At 38.4% G+C, this 16,261-nt stretch overlaps 1 protein-coding gene across 1 annotated transcript in view; it reads right to left on the bottom strand.

Annotated features, from left to right (window-relative positions):
• Positions 1–1,789: 1,789 nt before the first annotated feature.
• Positions 1,790–16,261, bottom strand: part of cacng8b (calcium channel, voltage-dependent, gamma subunit 8b) — a 36,168-nt gene continuing 21,696 nt past the window's right edge. Inside the window, exons 4-6 of the mRNA XM_051864482.1 lie at positions 9,962–10,045; positions 7,644–7,784; positions 1,790–4,153 (exon numbers count right to left, since the gene is read on the bottom strand). Coding sequence (XP_051720442.1) covers positions 3,333–4,153; positions 7,644–7,784; positions 9,962–10,045 — 1,046 coding nt within the window. The 3' untranslated portion in view covers positions 1,790–3,332. The remainder of the gene's footprint in view (positions 4,154–7,643; positions 7,785–9,961; positions 10,046–16,261) is intronic.

The following is a 16,261-nucleotide window of genomic DNA, read 5'->3' as shown; positions in this document are numbered from 1 at the left end:
ACAATCTAGATATCCTCAAACAACAGAAATGACAGGTGGCGAGTGTGTTCCTGGAGCAACCGTCTCGACATGTCATACAGCATGCTTATAACTGGCCCTTTTAATTTGGTGAATCTGTATTGGGTCTGTAGCATAGGAGCGTTTGGCTTGATCAGCTGGGGGGAGTATGGGTGAGTGCAGAAGTAGGGAAATTGGAGCCTGTAGGTTGACACTGTAGCCAGAAGTCTGCTAGTATATATAGCCCTTTAATAGAACCTGTCAGACTTGTGGGCTGTTCTTTCACTTTTTATGTGTCCAAGTACATGGGGGAATAACACAGGATCTGCTCTCACAGCATTATTAATTGTTGGTCAGGACAGAAGTTAGTGCACGTTTGTGGGTGGGTACAATAAAACACTCAATACTTCCACTAATAAAAGAACTGGGGTGGCATGTGATGGTCCGCCCATCTGGAAATTTGGAAAAAAATTAGCTCAATAATCATCTTCCAAATTACACACAAAAAAAGTAGTAAAATCTAAAAATTATTCTGCAAAATATCTGTATTACAACTTAAAGGCCCTGTTAAAAGGGGGGTAGAGGGTAACAGAGGGTAATAATGTATTATTTTTCATGTTTGTTTTTTAGTTTTAGGTTTTTCTTTTATACGTTATTATTAGAACAGTGGTTTTCAACATTTTTGACTCCAAGGCCCTCAATTTTCAAAGGCCCCATGACTTTTCCAGTTTGACACACGCTCCGAACCACTGATTCAAAACAAAAGATTCGTAAAGCTTCGAAGCTTCATGAAGCAGTGTTTTGAAATCGCCCATCACTAGATATCATTATTTTGTTTTTTTGGCGCGCAAAAAGTATTTCCTGTCGCTTCATAACATTAAGGTTGAACCACTGTAGTCACATGAACTGTTTTAAATATGTCTTTAGTAGCTTTCTGGGCATTGAAAGTGTTAATTATCTTGCTGTCAATGGAGGCCTCACTGAGCCATCGGATTTTATCAAAAATATCTTAATTTGTGTTCTGAAGATGAACGAAGGTCTTACGGGTGTGGAATGACATGAGGGTGAGTAATTAATGACAGAATTTTCATTTTTGGGTGAACTAACCCTTTAAGGGTATGGATTTTTACTCGCAATTTCAACCCAATAAAAAATTTAGAGCATGGTTATATAACTAGAAAAATTTAGATTCATTATAAAAATATTAATGGAATTTTATTAATTTACATGATTCCAGGTCTAGAAATCACACAAAATTAAACTACCTCATATATACAGGTTTTTAAATACCCCGAGAGTCCTCGTTCTTTATAGAAAAACAAACAAACAAACAAAAATTGTTGAGGAGGTTAATTAAAATTAAGATTTTTTGATTCTTGATTTTTGGCTTTCATTTTAAATAATTTTGGTTGAGAACCACTGTATTACAAGATTATGAAAGCTCATTTTGTCCTCAGAATAAAAAAAAAAAAAAAAAGAAAAAGAAAATTATAATTTTATTGTATGTAATTCTGACTTCATCTCATAATTGCAACTTTATATCTCACAATCACAACACTATTTTTCATAATTGCGACTTTGAACAACAATAGTGTTTTTCTCACATTTACAACCTTGTGTCTCATAAATGTGACTTTATATCTTATAATGTGACTTATTTTACACTATCCCACAATTATCTAGTTATATTTTTTACTCTGAGGTTAAGATATGCTTCCATAGAAAACAATTTTAATAAAGTTATCATCTAAGGATCAAGATTTTAAAAGACACAAATGACATCACTCGTAGATTGTCTGTTGTTTCTTTTATATATAAAATCCGTGCAATACAGTGTTAGAGTTTATCACACATTAAGATAAACCATATTTTCTCTAGATATATCTATTCTCCACTACGTAATATTTATAACTAAGCACATAAATGCTGTCTGTGTGTAGTTTTTCACATTTTTTATGAATTAAAAAAGACCCCCGATTACAGGAGATTGTGATGTGATGCCCATTTGCACTCTATTATGTAATGTCCTGTGTTGAACTCTTGTTGGCTTGGATCATGGAATAAAGGTGTTAAAGGTTAGCAGAAAGTCCACATATATAATCTCTCATTAGAGAAGCAGACGGGTCAAAGGGAGTCAGGTGCAGCACAGTGAACGTTTGTTTTTGTTTTTTTTCGTTTTCTTTTTTGGAGGGGAGCTTTGCCTTTGGGATACTGTCATGATCACATGACACAATGGAGGGAAAACACAAATGACACAGGGCATGCCCCAACATACGAGTGTAGCCCAATCAGAGCTCAAGGAAGACAGTGTCCTCATACATATTCAAAAATGACCCGCCCACCCATTCTACCCTCTCCAATACATCATTACTCTGGATTTTTTTTTCTCAAATACAGTTATGTGCAATATACATTTGCATTTCAAAATGTATTTTTTTTTTTTCAGCCCCCCCTCCAACTGCAGACCTGTTGATTTACAATTCCACTGGTCCTTTATTGTCCCCGCCCATTTGAAAAGCACAGTTTTGGATAGAAGTCCCATTTCTGAATGTCAATCACCATTTTCTCTATACAAATATATCATCTGTCCCTCTTTGACCAAGTGAGGGAATGTTTTAATGCCCCAAAACAAAGGTTTTCAATTCAACAAGTGCTACTTCTACTGCTAACAGTGATTTAACAAAAATAATATGATGGTAGGTTTATATAAAAATCTTTTTCATTTGAACTCTTTGTCGTTTCAGTCCATCAATTATGGTGCTGATCTGTTTACTGAGCTGGAAGACAGATATACAGATATTACACACTAAATTGCGTGTTATCAAAGGGTAGAAAATAAAACTTTCATTAAAATAAATAAAATGCTTCTCACAAAGTTAGTTGTAATAATAATAATCTCATTCTCACAATACACTCATGTTTCTGCAGTGCTCAGTATCACATTTTTGAATCACAGTCAAAATCTTGTCTTTCTAGTTCAAAAACTAGAATCATTTAACAATGTTAAGAGCTAGCAGTTCAAACTTACTCATAATAACAACAACACTTTGTCTTCATCTTTAAATTCCACGTCTTTAAAATCAAGCAAAATAATAAACATCACAGTATCCCATGATTATAGTTTCATTAAGAATAAACATGTTATAAAACAGTACTGAAAAAACATGATTGTTGTTGTTATTATGAGATGTTTGTCATTCTTTTACTCTATTTTTTTTCATAAAGTGAAACATTTGTCAATACCGAGAGAGTTATTCCCTTTTTTTAGTTGTTTTCCAGTCTTTCCGTCTACATTATCTCTCGCACTTTATCAACTACTCCAACCCTCGATCTGTCTAGACTGGTGTAGTTTTCCTATTTAGCGTGTTGGAGTTACTCTCTCTGTCACCTTTCCCTAGCCTATCCAGCGTTCCCATCCCTCGTTCCCTCTCCACTGTAGAGGAGGAGAAAGGTGGAGGCTGGGAGGACGGGACGGAGTTACTGAGCGGAGCATTGGAGTTGGAAGAATTCTGGACCACTGACGGATTGTGAGATTTGAGAGAGGGCAGCGTCCCACTCATCATCATTCCCCCTCCGCTCTCTTTAGGGAAGCAGTTGTGCAGCTGGTATAGTGTGGCGCGGTCCACCGTGCCGTACAGCGGAGGGGCGCCCAGCCCTCCTAAACCACCCAGTTTGGGGTCTCGGGAGAGGGTGTAAAGGGAAATATCGCCCCCTGGCAGAGCGGAGCGGGAGTGGGGGTTGGGTAGAGTGGAAACCGAGATGGGCCCCTGGGAGAGTAGAGCTGACGGGGGCATTCCGAAGTTCTTACCCCCCGGAGGACCACCCACGGGGGACGGGTCTCGAGAGCGTGAGGGGTCGGTGGATCGAGAGCTGGAACGCGATCTGCGCCGGAAGCGGTAGCTCGGGAGCCGTAGCATGGCGTGAGTGGTACTCTTAAAGATATCGGTGCGAGAGCGACAGCGGAGCTCCTTGTTCTTCTCGATGTAGATGTTTACTGCCAGCACACCCACCATCTCAGCCAGGATGAAGGACAGCCCACCAAAGTAGAAGGACCAGCCGTAGGAGTACTGCCATTTCTTATCCTCGTCCTTCTTTGGGGAAATGTCACCCAGAGCAGCAGAAATGTACACTATCACGCCAATGATGTTACTCAGGCCTAAAGATCAAGGGTCAAAAACATGCCAACTGATCAAAATGTGTTGTTGCGTCAGGTTGATATGCAGCTTTTGTTTGCAAAATAACAAAGATTCAGAAGCATTTGCAGTGTAATATGGTAATTGACAATTAGATTTCATCAGATAAAATTTGTTTTACATTTTACAGTAATATTGTGGATAATTCTGTACAGGCACATGTAATTAAAGACATTTTATAAAACATTCTGTGTTGTTTTCTATTGTCAGTATAAACTGGACATACATTGGTGTCCAAATGTCATAATGTCAATTTTACATATTTTTTCCCCCAATAAAAATATATCAGTAAACAGATTTTTACTTGTTTACTAAACAATTAACGTACAATTAACAAACAATTAACAATTCAGTATTTGGCTTTATTTTCTATTTTGCTTTAATGACGGCATGAAAACTGCAGAATATTATATATTATATTATATATTTTTAACCATTTTCATTTATGCATATACTTAATTAATGTATATCTTAAATGCAATTTAAATCACTTTGGATGAAAGAGTCTGCTATAATGTAATGCAATATAATATATGTATCTTATAATTAGATGTGTATCTTGAATGCAATGTGAGATAGACATTATATTAAATGATATATTGTATTTTATAGCTTATTGTATTACATCTAGCTTACATTGCATTTAATTCTAATACTTCTAATATGTATATATATATATATATATATATATTAAAAAAAATGACCCATCACGTCATTGACGCATATATATATATACAGGTGCTGGTCATATAATTAGAATATCATCAAAAAGTTGATTTATTTCTCTGATTCCATTCAAAAAGTGAAACTTGTATATTATATTCATTCATTACACACAGACTGATATATTTCAAATGTTTATTTCTTTTAATTTTGATGATTATAACTGACAACTAAAGAAAATCCCAAATTCAGTATCTCAGAAAATTAGAATATTGTGAAAAGGTTCAATATTGAAGACACCTGGTGCCACACTCTAATCAGCTAATTAACTCAAAACACCTGCAAAGGCCTTTAAATGGTCTCTCAGTCTAGTTCTGTAGGCTACACAATCATGGGGAAGACTGCTGACTTGACAGTTGTCCAAAAGATGACCATTGACACCTTGCACAAGGAGGGCAAGACACAAAAGGTCATTGCAAAAGAGGCTGGCTGTTCACAGAGCTCTGTGTCCAAGCACATTAATAGAGAGGCGAAGGGAAGGAAAAGATGTGGTAGAAAAAAGTGTACAAGCAATAGGGATAACCACACCCTGGAGAGGATTGTGAAACAAAACCCATTCAAAAATGTGGGGGAGATTCACAAAGAGTGGACTGCAGCTGGAGTCAGTGCTTCAAGAATCACTACGCACAGACGTATGCAAGACATGGGTTTCAGCTGTCGCATTCCTTGTCAATCTTGAACAACAGACAGCGTCAGAAGCGTCTTGCCTAGGCTAAAGACAAAAAGGACTGGACTGCTGCTGAGTGGTCCAAAGTTATGTTCTCTGATGAAAGTAAATTTTGCATTTCCTTTGGAAATCAGGGTCCCAGAGTCTGGAGGAAGAGAGGAGAGGCACACAATCCACGTTGCTTGAGGTCCAGTGTAAAGTTTCCACAGTCAGTGATGGTTTGGGGTGCCATGTCATCTGCTGGTGTTGGTCCACTGTGTTTTCTGAGGTCCAAGGTCAACGCAGCCGTATACCAGGAAGTTTTAGAGCACTTCATGCCTCCTGATGCTGACCAACTTTATGGAGATGCAGATTTCATTTTCCAACAGGACTTGGCACCTGCACACAGTGCCAAAGCTACCAGTACCTGGTTTAAGGACCATGGTATCCCTGTTCTTAATTGGCCAGCAAACTCGCCTGACCTTAACCCCATAGAGGTGAAGGTGAAGATGCGATATGCCAGACCCAACAATGCAGAAGAGCTGAAGGCCACTATCAGAGCAACCTGGGCTCTCATAACACCTGAGCAGTGCCACAGACCGATCGACTCCATGCCACGCCGCATTGCTGCAGTAATTCAGGCAAAAGGAGCCCCAACTAAGTATTGAGTGCTGTACATAATCATACTTTTCATGTTCATACTTTTTAGTTGGCCAAGATTTCTAAAAATCCTTTCTTTGTATTGGTCTTAAGTAATATTCTAATTTTCTGAGATACTGAATTTGGGATTTCCCTTAGTTGTCAGTTATAATCATCAAAATTAAAAGAAATAAACATTTGAAATATATCAGTCTGTGTGTAATGAATGAATATAATATACAAGTTTCACTTTTTGAATGGAATTAGTGAAATAAATCAACTTTTTGATGATATTCTAATTATATGACCAGCACCTGTATATATATATGCGTCAATGACGTGATGGGTCATTTTTTTTGTACAAAGGACTTAATAATAATAAAAAACAAAGATATGACATCCAAAGTATGTAAGGTAGTACAACTAAATCTCTTTTATTGAATCCAAAAGGTTTTAATTATATTTTGCTACATATAAAGGTATTTTAAAGATTTGAAGTGTCAAAAGGTCATTCGGTTTAACCGTCCAAAGGCCAATACAGCCATTTCATTTGTGATTAAAACCTACATCTTAAAATGTAATAAATGTATTTATTTTTTATTCTGGCATGATTTTATAACACCATATATCAACATAGTGCAAAATGGTATTAAAATTATGTGTAGAAGTCGTTGCTTTGTTATGAGAAAAAATGTTGGGAAAAAGTGATTTCATTGATGTCATTCAGAGTAACCAATATAAAGGGAACATTTTGGATCAAGTCATGCGGTCAATATCATGTGACAGGATGTGACATTATTCAGACACCTGCAAAGGACCTAACTCTCTTTTAACTATTTGAAAAATTCATGTTTTCACTTGCTCATACGCATGTCCCGAAACATCAGGTCATTCAGTACAACCGCTATAAAACATGGAAAATGTGGTAATATTTTCAAAATTTGTGCTAAATATAACGTTTTTGATTGTCCATTTGCTAGCTAGCTAGATATCAGCCTGTTAGCATTGTTTGAAAATATCGTCATTCAATATAACCAGATGTGTCATTCGGTAAAACTGAAATTTTGGCTAAACCGAATTAATATTTGTTGAAAAATGTTGTCCATCTTGTAAAAAATGACAAAAGCAGTGTTACTTGATTATAAAAACCACAATCTCATTAACACTTAATAAAACTTCAAAATTAATTATATCTCGATTGTTTTTTTTTACACTTTTAAAAAATGTATTTGTCAATGACCCATATATATATATATATATATATATAAAATATTATCAAAATTTCTTAACTTAAATTCACAGATTTTAATATACTTTCAATCAGGTTTTTAAGACTTTTGGACACCACTGTATATGACACATTTTGTAGTTGTGGTAAATATTAGGTGTAATCGGACATTTACTCCTGCACCAATACATGTACACACACAATGCACACACTTTACCTGCTGCTACAAACAGAATGCCAGCTCCCAGCACGATATTCCTTTTGCTCTTGTAGAAACGACTGGCTGCGATACAGACCCCTCCCATTAGCAGCAGGATTGCACTAAGAATGGGAAAGATGTTGGAGGCCCGGACCACTCCTGCAGAGAAAGAGAAAATAGCAGAGTAGAGAGACAGATGGGAGGGTGAGAGACGCAGAGCATTATAAGCGTGAGACGTGATGAGTGCAGGCGAGTCATTTCTGTTCAGGTCTTTAAAACTGTGCATTTGTATTTTTAGATATAAATATGAAGCTAAAATGATGCACCTGGATAATTAAATTATGCCGTTATTCTCTCTATGTTAAAAAGCCCCAGAGGAAAAATGTTCCCCTGGCAGTTGGGCATCCCATCTGGGACCAGTCAAGCTGGGACAGTGCAAGGAAATGCCATCTAAATACCAACCAAAATGCCAACCTGTGTGTGTGTGCTTGCATTTATGCGCGTGACATGCACACGTGCACACAGGAAGCTGTAGCACAGAAATGTCTTGGAGCATTTGAGGGGATATGAAGCATAGGATTGAATCTGCAGAATTATTGTGAATCTGCAATATGTCACTTTGAAAAAGCTCTTCTTGCAGTATGTCACATCCAGTGTTGGGTGTAACGCGTTACTGTAATTAAATTACTTATCCACTGAAAAAGTAAAGTACGGGATTACTGTTCATTTTTAGGTAATTTAATTACAGTTACTTATAATGTACTTGCGTTATATACTGTAAATTAGTTCAACAGTTCTGTATAAATCAATATGGCATTTCAAATCTAAATTTGTCGTCTATAGGTAAAAGTGAACGCTGTCTCTTTAAAATCGTTAGCTGTAGTGAGATGCGCGTGAGTTCGCAACTTCGCACCAGTTGGCAGTGTAGTCGCTGTCTGAAGATGTCGGCAGAAGCGAGTGGCTGTTTTGCAGAATGGAAATATTTCAATTGCCTCACTTTTTTGACACAGGTAGGCAAGAACATTACGGTAAAATGTAAACTATGTCCTAGGGAGAAAAAACTACCGAGAGACGGTCTTCAGTCAGTGCGCTCTCAGCGCACACACATAGCCGCCTCTCGCGAGTGTCAGATTTTCGCGGTTTATTACACATAAACGTTCAAATACACTCACAGTTATGTCAAAATGCCCGTTATATTCGCGTTGGTTATGTGAATGTGAACAGCATGTATGTAACAGCATATTGTCTCCGGTCTTGTGGACTTACAATGGCTGCCGCGTGCGCGTGTCCGTTAAGTCCACGAGACCATAGGGTGTCCCATTTGTCAATTTTAGGCTTCAGAAGGGTGCTCGCGAGCGCCATCTTTGCGGCCGATATGCGCCCTCGATGCGCACTTGTGCTGGGCGTGCACTGGTACGAGGCGAGCTCCTCGGCAGACTTCTTCCCGACAGTCAAAGCGACGTTACGTCACGAAAGTGCGGACTCGTAGGAAGGCCGTGAGTGTTTAGGGTGCCATTTGGGACAGGGCCTTAGTAACAGCAGCCTTTAAAACATGAGGATTAATCTATGTTTAATTTATACAGTTATGACTATGCAGAATTATTTTATATTTGATTATTCAATGTCTGTGGTATTTTACTTATTAGACCTACCTGAAAAAATATATAGCATTGTTTTATTTGTATCTCTAAATATTTTTACCTTATCGAGTATTGTGCACTTTTGGTGGTACCGGTACCGAATACTAGATTTTTGGTATCGTGACATCCCTTTTAAGTTTAAGTATTATAGTATGTTTTAATAAAGCTAAAATGTTTTAAAAAGCTATAAAAGGCTAAACTATTCTATGTTTGACTCATATTTAAATTATTAAAAGAGTTTCCTTTCTATTGTCTATCCGGTCAAGGTTTATAGGGATTTTAAGAAGTAATTAGTTGAATTACTTATTGAGTAATTAAATTACTTTTCAGACAGAGTAATTAGAAAAGTATTTTAAATACAACATTGATGATGTAATTAGTAATTAATTACTTTTTTGAAGTAACTTACCCAACACTGGTCACATCAAAGAAGCATATGTATTTAAAATCATTTTCTAATCCTTATTTTAAAAAATATTACTTAAAATTCTTTAAAAATTATTAAAATGTGTAAAATCATAATCATTTGTTACGATACAGGGGAAAGGGGGTTAAATATTTGACCATTTTTTATTTTGGGGTGAACTGTTCCTTTAACAGTGCAAAGCCATTGCTGTTGCTGAATTCCATTCATGCTGCAGAACTGCTTTGTCATGATAAACTCTGTTGTTGTAATAATAAAAGGCAGCCTCTTACGCAGGACGTATTCTGCTCCATCATGATCAAAGTCAGCGTCCTCTGGGAAGTGGTTGATCTGGGAGCACACGCCACGCTTCATCCCTACAAGCAAAAACACAGGAACATTAGAGGTAAGACATCCTGACAACAACCCTCGCATACTGCGCATATGTGAATCCTGAGCTTAACTTAGAATGAACTGCATCACTGTACTTCCATAAAACCCCTTACACACAAACATCTTACTGACCACATACCTTTGAACAAGTAGTGTGTATACAAACAAGTGTCTCATATGGTCAAATGCTGGAATATCAATTTTCTATTATTTTCTTATTATTAAACATTGATGTGAGCTCAATTAGATGGACAGACAGAGACAGACAGATAGATAGATAGATAGATAGATAGATAGACCCTTCCTTCAAAAATCTCATTTAGAAATGCCACAAGAGTTCTGAAATATCTATTAATTGTCTAATCCTCAATCCAATCTCTTTAAATTAGATAGGGAACTAATTTTTGGATTGTAGCTCCTGATACAGATCTAATTCTCTTAATTCATTATGTTCATTTGTTAAGATGTGGAACAGAGAAACACACACACACATGCACCACAGAAATATAGCCCTGGAGTCAATCGGGGAGTGAATAGCTACCCGCTCCAGTGCTGGGGGCCTACGGCAGACAGACAGACAGACTGACGCACTATGATGACATCATGACTGGTGTTGATTGATGGAGTGGGAATGTGATGGATTGATGAGACAGACGAAGGGAGATACAGGTGGACAGGCGTATGGGGGATTCTTTTCACAGCTGTTTTTGTCTTTTTATATTCCTCCTCTTACGGACATTAATCTGTAGGAAAGAGACGAGGGCACAAAAGGGAAAGGTGTCAGCGTAGGATAATCTGGCATCACCATTTTGTTTCTTTGTTAAAGATACTGCAGCTTTCAGCAATTGACCTTGCTGCCATCAAGTGCACATCACCAGACCTGCCAACCTTGGGAGAACAATTTGAGTACCACAATAGTGTAAGCCTCAGTTCACATGCCTTTGCACAAGGTTATTTCCCCACTCACCACCATATTATTAATTTATTATAGGAAAGTTTCACAGACAAGGCTTAAATTAAGCCAGGAGTAGGCCTTAGTTCAATTAAGACATTTAAGGAGCTTTTATAAACATGTTTAGTTTAACTCCACTTTTAGACATACACTCGCAAACTTCCCTAAGCACTTTCCCTCGGGGGAATCCTCACCGCCATTTTGAAGTCAAGTGGACAAGGAAAGTTTATTTGGACAGACCCTCGACCCCTCGATTTTGACAGAGGGAGCGAGTCTACTCAACATGTACACATCAGGCAGATCCATAGACCACAATGCACCATGATTGTGATATCACAGCTGGCCACGCTTAATTTACCCCCACCCCACACAACTACGATATTGGACTTATTTTGACATTTAACAGCATTAAATACTTGTATTGCTACCTTAAGTTGATTGCTGTTGTGTTTTTTTTTAACAGTTATAGTTTATTGTATTGTTATAATTTTTGTTTGTGTGTTTTTTAATATTTTATATTTAATATGAATATATTCATAATTAATATTTGTTCATATATATTTTTTTTTATCAGCGCAAGCATACATACAGGGCTATAGAATGGTGCGTAAAACAAATTCATAAATCTAAAAACTAAATAAATCAGCTCAATTGGGGATTCCAAGTGATCAAGGGCTTAGGGCGTAACATTAAAACACATTTCAAGGGTTTCGCCAGTAGTGGGCACTCATGCAGTGTAAGCAATGACGTACATCCGAGTAAATGAGATGGAGGGAAGTTAGTGAGAGAAGGGCATAAAAAATTGGATTTGAGGGCAGCCACAGAGAAAAACATTACTGGTGCTTGCATCTTGAGATAAAACAATGGCACTGACATATTTTAAGATGTATCAGTGCAAGATGCTTTCAGTTAAAACAGCTCAAACACGCGTTTTAGTCTGGGACTAGGCTTCAGCCTTGTCTGTAAATACGGGCACATATTTTTTTAAAGTTAGAAAAAAATCTGGGTAACACTTTATTTTACAGTGTCCTTGTTACATATGTATGTACTTGCCATAGTAATAACAGTAAATTATAAGTAATTACATGCAACTAACCCTCAACCAAACCCTTATCCTACCCTAACCCTATGTTGTTAATTAATATTACTCTGTACTTAAATACAGTATCTCACAGAAGTGAGTACACCCCTCACATTTGTAAATATTTTATTATATCTTTTCATGTGACAACACTGAAGAAATTACACTTTGCTACAATGTAAAGTAGTGAGTGTACAGCTTGTATAACAGTGTAAATTTGCTGTCCCCTCAAAATAACTCAACACACAGCCATTAATGTCTAAACCGCTGGCCACAAAAGTGAGTACACCCCTAAGTGAAAATGTCCAAATTGGGCCCAAAGTGTCAATATTTTGTGTGGCCACCATTATTTTCCAGCACTGCCTTAACCTTCTTGGGCATGGAGTTCACCAGAGCTTCACAGGTTGCCACTGGAGTCCTCTTCCACTCCTCCATGAGGACATCACAGAGCTGGTGGATGTTAGAGACCTTGCGCTCCTCCACCTTCCGTTTGAGGATGCCCCACAGATGGGGGTTTAGGTACCCTCAGCTTCTTTAGCAAGGCAGTGGTCGTCTTGGAAGTGTGTTTGGGGTCGTTATCATGTTGGAATACTGCCCTGCGGCAAAGTCTCCGAAGGGAGGGGATCATGCTCTGCTTCAGTATGTCACGGTACATGTTGGCATTCATGGTTCCCTCAATGAATTGTAGCTCCCCAGTGCTGGCAGCACTCATGCAGCCCCAGACCATGACACTCCCACCACCATGCTTGACTGTAGGCAAGACACACTTGTCTTTGTACTCCTCACCTGGTTGCCGCCACACATGCTTGACACCATCTGAACCAAATAAGTTTATTACAGGACATGGTTCCAGTAATCCATGTCCTTAGTCTGCTTGTCTTCAGCAAACTGTTTGCGGGCTTTCTTGTGCATCATCTTTAGAAGAGGCTTCTTTCTGGGATGACAGCCATGCAGACCAAGTGTGCGGCGTATGGTCTGAGCACTGACAGGCTGACCCCCCACCCCTTCAACCTCTGCAGCAATGCTGGCAGCGCTCATACGTCTATTTCCCAAACACAGCCTCTGGATATGATGCTGAGCACGTGCACTCAACTTCTTTGGTTGACCATGGCAAGGCTTGTTCTGAGTGGAACCTGTCCTGTTAAACCGCTGTATGGTCTTGGCCACCGTGCTGCAGCTCAGTTTCAGGGTCTTGGCAATCTTCTTATAGCCTACGCCATCTTTATGTAGAGCAACAATTCTTTTTTTCAGATCCTCAGAGAGTTCTTTGCCATGAGGTGCCATGTTGAACTTCCAGTGACCAGTATGAGAGAGTGAGAGCGATAACACCAAATTTAACACACCTGCTCCCCATTCACACCTGAGACCTTGTAACACTAACAAGTCACATGACACCGGGGAGAGGAAATGTCTAATTGGGCCCAATTTGGACATTTTCACTTAGGGGTGTACTCACTTTTGTGGCCAGCGGTTTAGACATTAATGGCTGTGTGTTGAGTTATTTTGAGGGGACAGCAAATTTGCACTGTTACACTCACTACTTTACATTGTAGCAAAGTGTCATTTCTTCAGTGTTGTCACATGAAAAAATATAATAAAATATTTACAAAAATGTGAGGGGTGTACTCACTTCTGTGAGATACTGTATATAATTACAATGTAACAATGACACCTTAAAATAAAGTGTAACCAAAATCTGTCTCTGCTTCAGTTATCTCAGGCCACATTCAATGACTATAGAATATTAATTATTAGAATATTTTATTAAATTACAAAAATTAAACGGTAATATTACTGTAGAAATCATACTATTGTACTGTATAATAAAAAATTAGTATTTATTAATAATTTTACTTTACAGAACAACAGTTAAATTACAATAATAATTTCTATGGTTCTTTTTTAATTTCCTTCCTTTCCAACTGATTCTACAAGCTGCTGCTTTTTGCTTGACTTAAAAACTGCAAATGCACTATTGAAAGGCGTCACTAGCTTTTCGTGTAGTTTAGAGTCGCAAATCAGTACTTGTAGGTCAACATGCGTACCTGCTACGCAAAAGGCATACAGGTTGGCAGGTCTGCATCAGCATGCAAATATGTGGAAGAGCCACATATTTAAAAAAAGCCAGTAGTGTGACTAGCCACTGAGTGACTATTCCACACTGAGCTTTTTTGGCTTTTTTCTGGTCGCTGAGAGTTGAGAAATGTACAACTTTAAGTAAAACGCAGTGCTCATCAGTGTCACTTTTTACCCAGCCTCCAATCACAGTGGGGGAGGGGGTGGGAAAATACCACACCTATATGTACTATGACTGAACAACAATGGACAAGTTATTATTACCTGTCTCTGAGTATTCATGTCTGTACCAGATGGCATCCCTGGGCTACTACAGTATTGATATGAAAAATAATGCTTGGAGAAATATGTCGTTCGCAAAGGACTTTTGCAGGCATTCCATATCATAGCAACCAAAGTGTCTCAACTTAAAAAACGCCTCAAGCGCCTGCAGCTTGGTGTTTTCAGAAGAGCGCCTGACATTTTCAGCTGGCTAAAAATGCTTTGTTGAACACACGGCCTAAAGGCCAGCTAGGGTGTTGAAGGGATACTCCAAATGATACTCCAAAAAATGAAAATTCTCTCCTCACTTACTCACCCTCATGCTGTTCTAGATATATACTCTGTTTCTTCAGATGAACACAAATGAAAATTTTCAGAAAAATAATCTAGTTCATATAATGCAAGAGTATGGGACCTCCACAACTGACTTTTTTTTTTTTTTTTTTTTTTTAAGTGAACACTACAGTAATCTGTACAACCCCAGTTGATGAATCAGTGCTCCTGAAGAAAAACGATAGGCGCGTAAGGATATTAATAATATTTTACACTTTTTACACCATAGAGCATCACTTTCAGCCAGTTGTCAAATGTGTGTTCATGAGTTCACACTTGACATCAGCATGTTGTGAAGTGACGGTCCTCTGTGATTCTGCATCACTTCTTGCTTGAGCTTCAAAACATGCTTACAAATTGCTGATGTTCATGTCAGGCGTGAACTCATGAACCCATGTTTGACAGCCAGACAGAAGCAATGGTTTGTAGTGTAAAAGTTTTAAATATTAGTATTTTTCTCACACACACACACCTATCGTTTACACTTCAGAAGACACTGACTCATCAACTGGGGCCGTACGGATTCCCGCCATGTTCACTTTGTTTGATTTTTGAAGTGTCAACTTGGAGGGTTCATCCACTTGCATTATATGGACTCACAGATATAAATTTTTTTAAAAACATCTTTGTGTTTACCTGAAGAAAGAAAGTCATACACATCTAGAATGGCATGAGGGTGAGTAAATGATGAAAGAATTTTCATTTTTGGGAAAAGTATCCCTTTAAGACTAACACCAAGCCAGTATGGAAATTCAAGCTGGTCCAATAGGAAGTTTACCAGCTTACAAATGACCTTGCTTTCTCTCTTGTAGAACCACCGATCTAAGCTACGTTACACATGAAAGCAACTCATTAGTTTTGAGAGTAGCATTAGCCTCTGCTATCGATTGCTACGATGGTAGAGGAGCCTAGATGAAGGGCAGGACGAGGCCCAGCATGTGTGTGCATGTCTAGAATTGAGTCGGGTGATGTGGCAATCAGTGCACCTATCATCATGAGGCCAGTAGTGCTGTTTGGGCTGATTTAGCTGCAACATTTATTATGCAGATCCAAAATGTCCGCTTTCCACTTCACCTGCTCTTAATTGTGTTTCTACTAAGCATCCATCTTGGCTTTAATCCCTCGGGAAAGCAAGGATGTCTTGACCTCTAAACTATGCCAAGAGTGCTGTAATACTGCAGTGACCAAAGGGGCAAAGAAAGAGGGGAAAGCGAAGCTTTAATGAGATAGAGAGAGAAACAAAGAAAAAAGAAGCCCCGTCGCTGTGATGATTGGGAATCCAGGCTTATCTTTAATTGAATGCTTTGTTATCAGAGAGCTTAGCCATAAGGCTAAATTAGAAGAGCACAATGGCTGGCTGAAGGCGGAGCGGAGAGCGTATTACACGGGGATGAGTGAGAACATGAGGCGCTAGAACGGCCCCTAAGACCGCGACTGCTGTCCCTCTGTGTTGACCTCCCAATGCAATCTGCTCAACCTTTTAATTAGGCCTTTACA

This window comes from Ctenopharyngodon idella, chromosome 16, assembly GCF_019924925.1.
Source record: "Ctenopharyngodon idella isolate HZGC_01 chromosome 16, HZGC01, whole genome shotgun sequence".
Classification (NCBI taxonomy): domain Eukaryota; kingdom Metazoa; phylum Chordata; class Actinopteri; order Cypriniformes; family Xenocyprididae; genus Ctenopharyngodon; species Ctenopharyngodon idella.
Note: the sequence above shows the minus strand (reverse complement) of the source record. Positions and strands in the feature narration are given on the sequence as shown.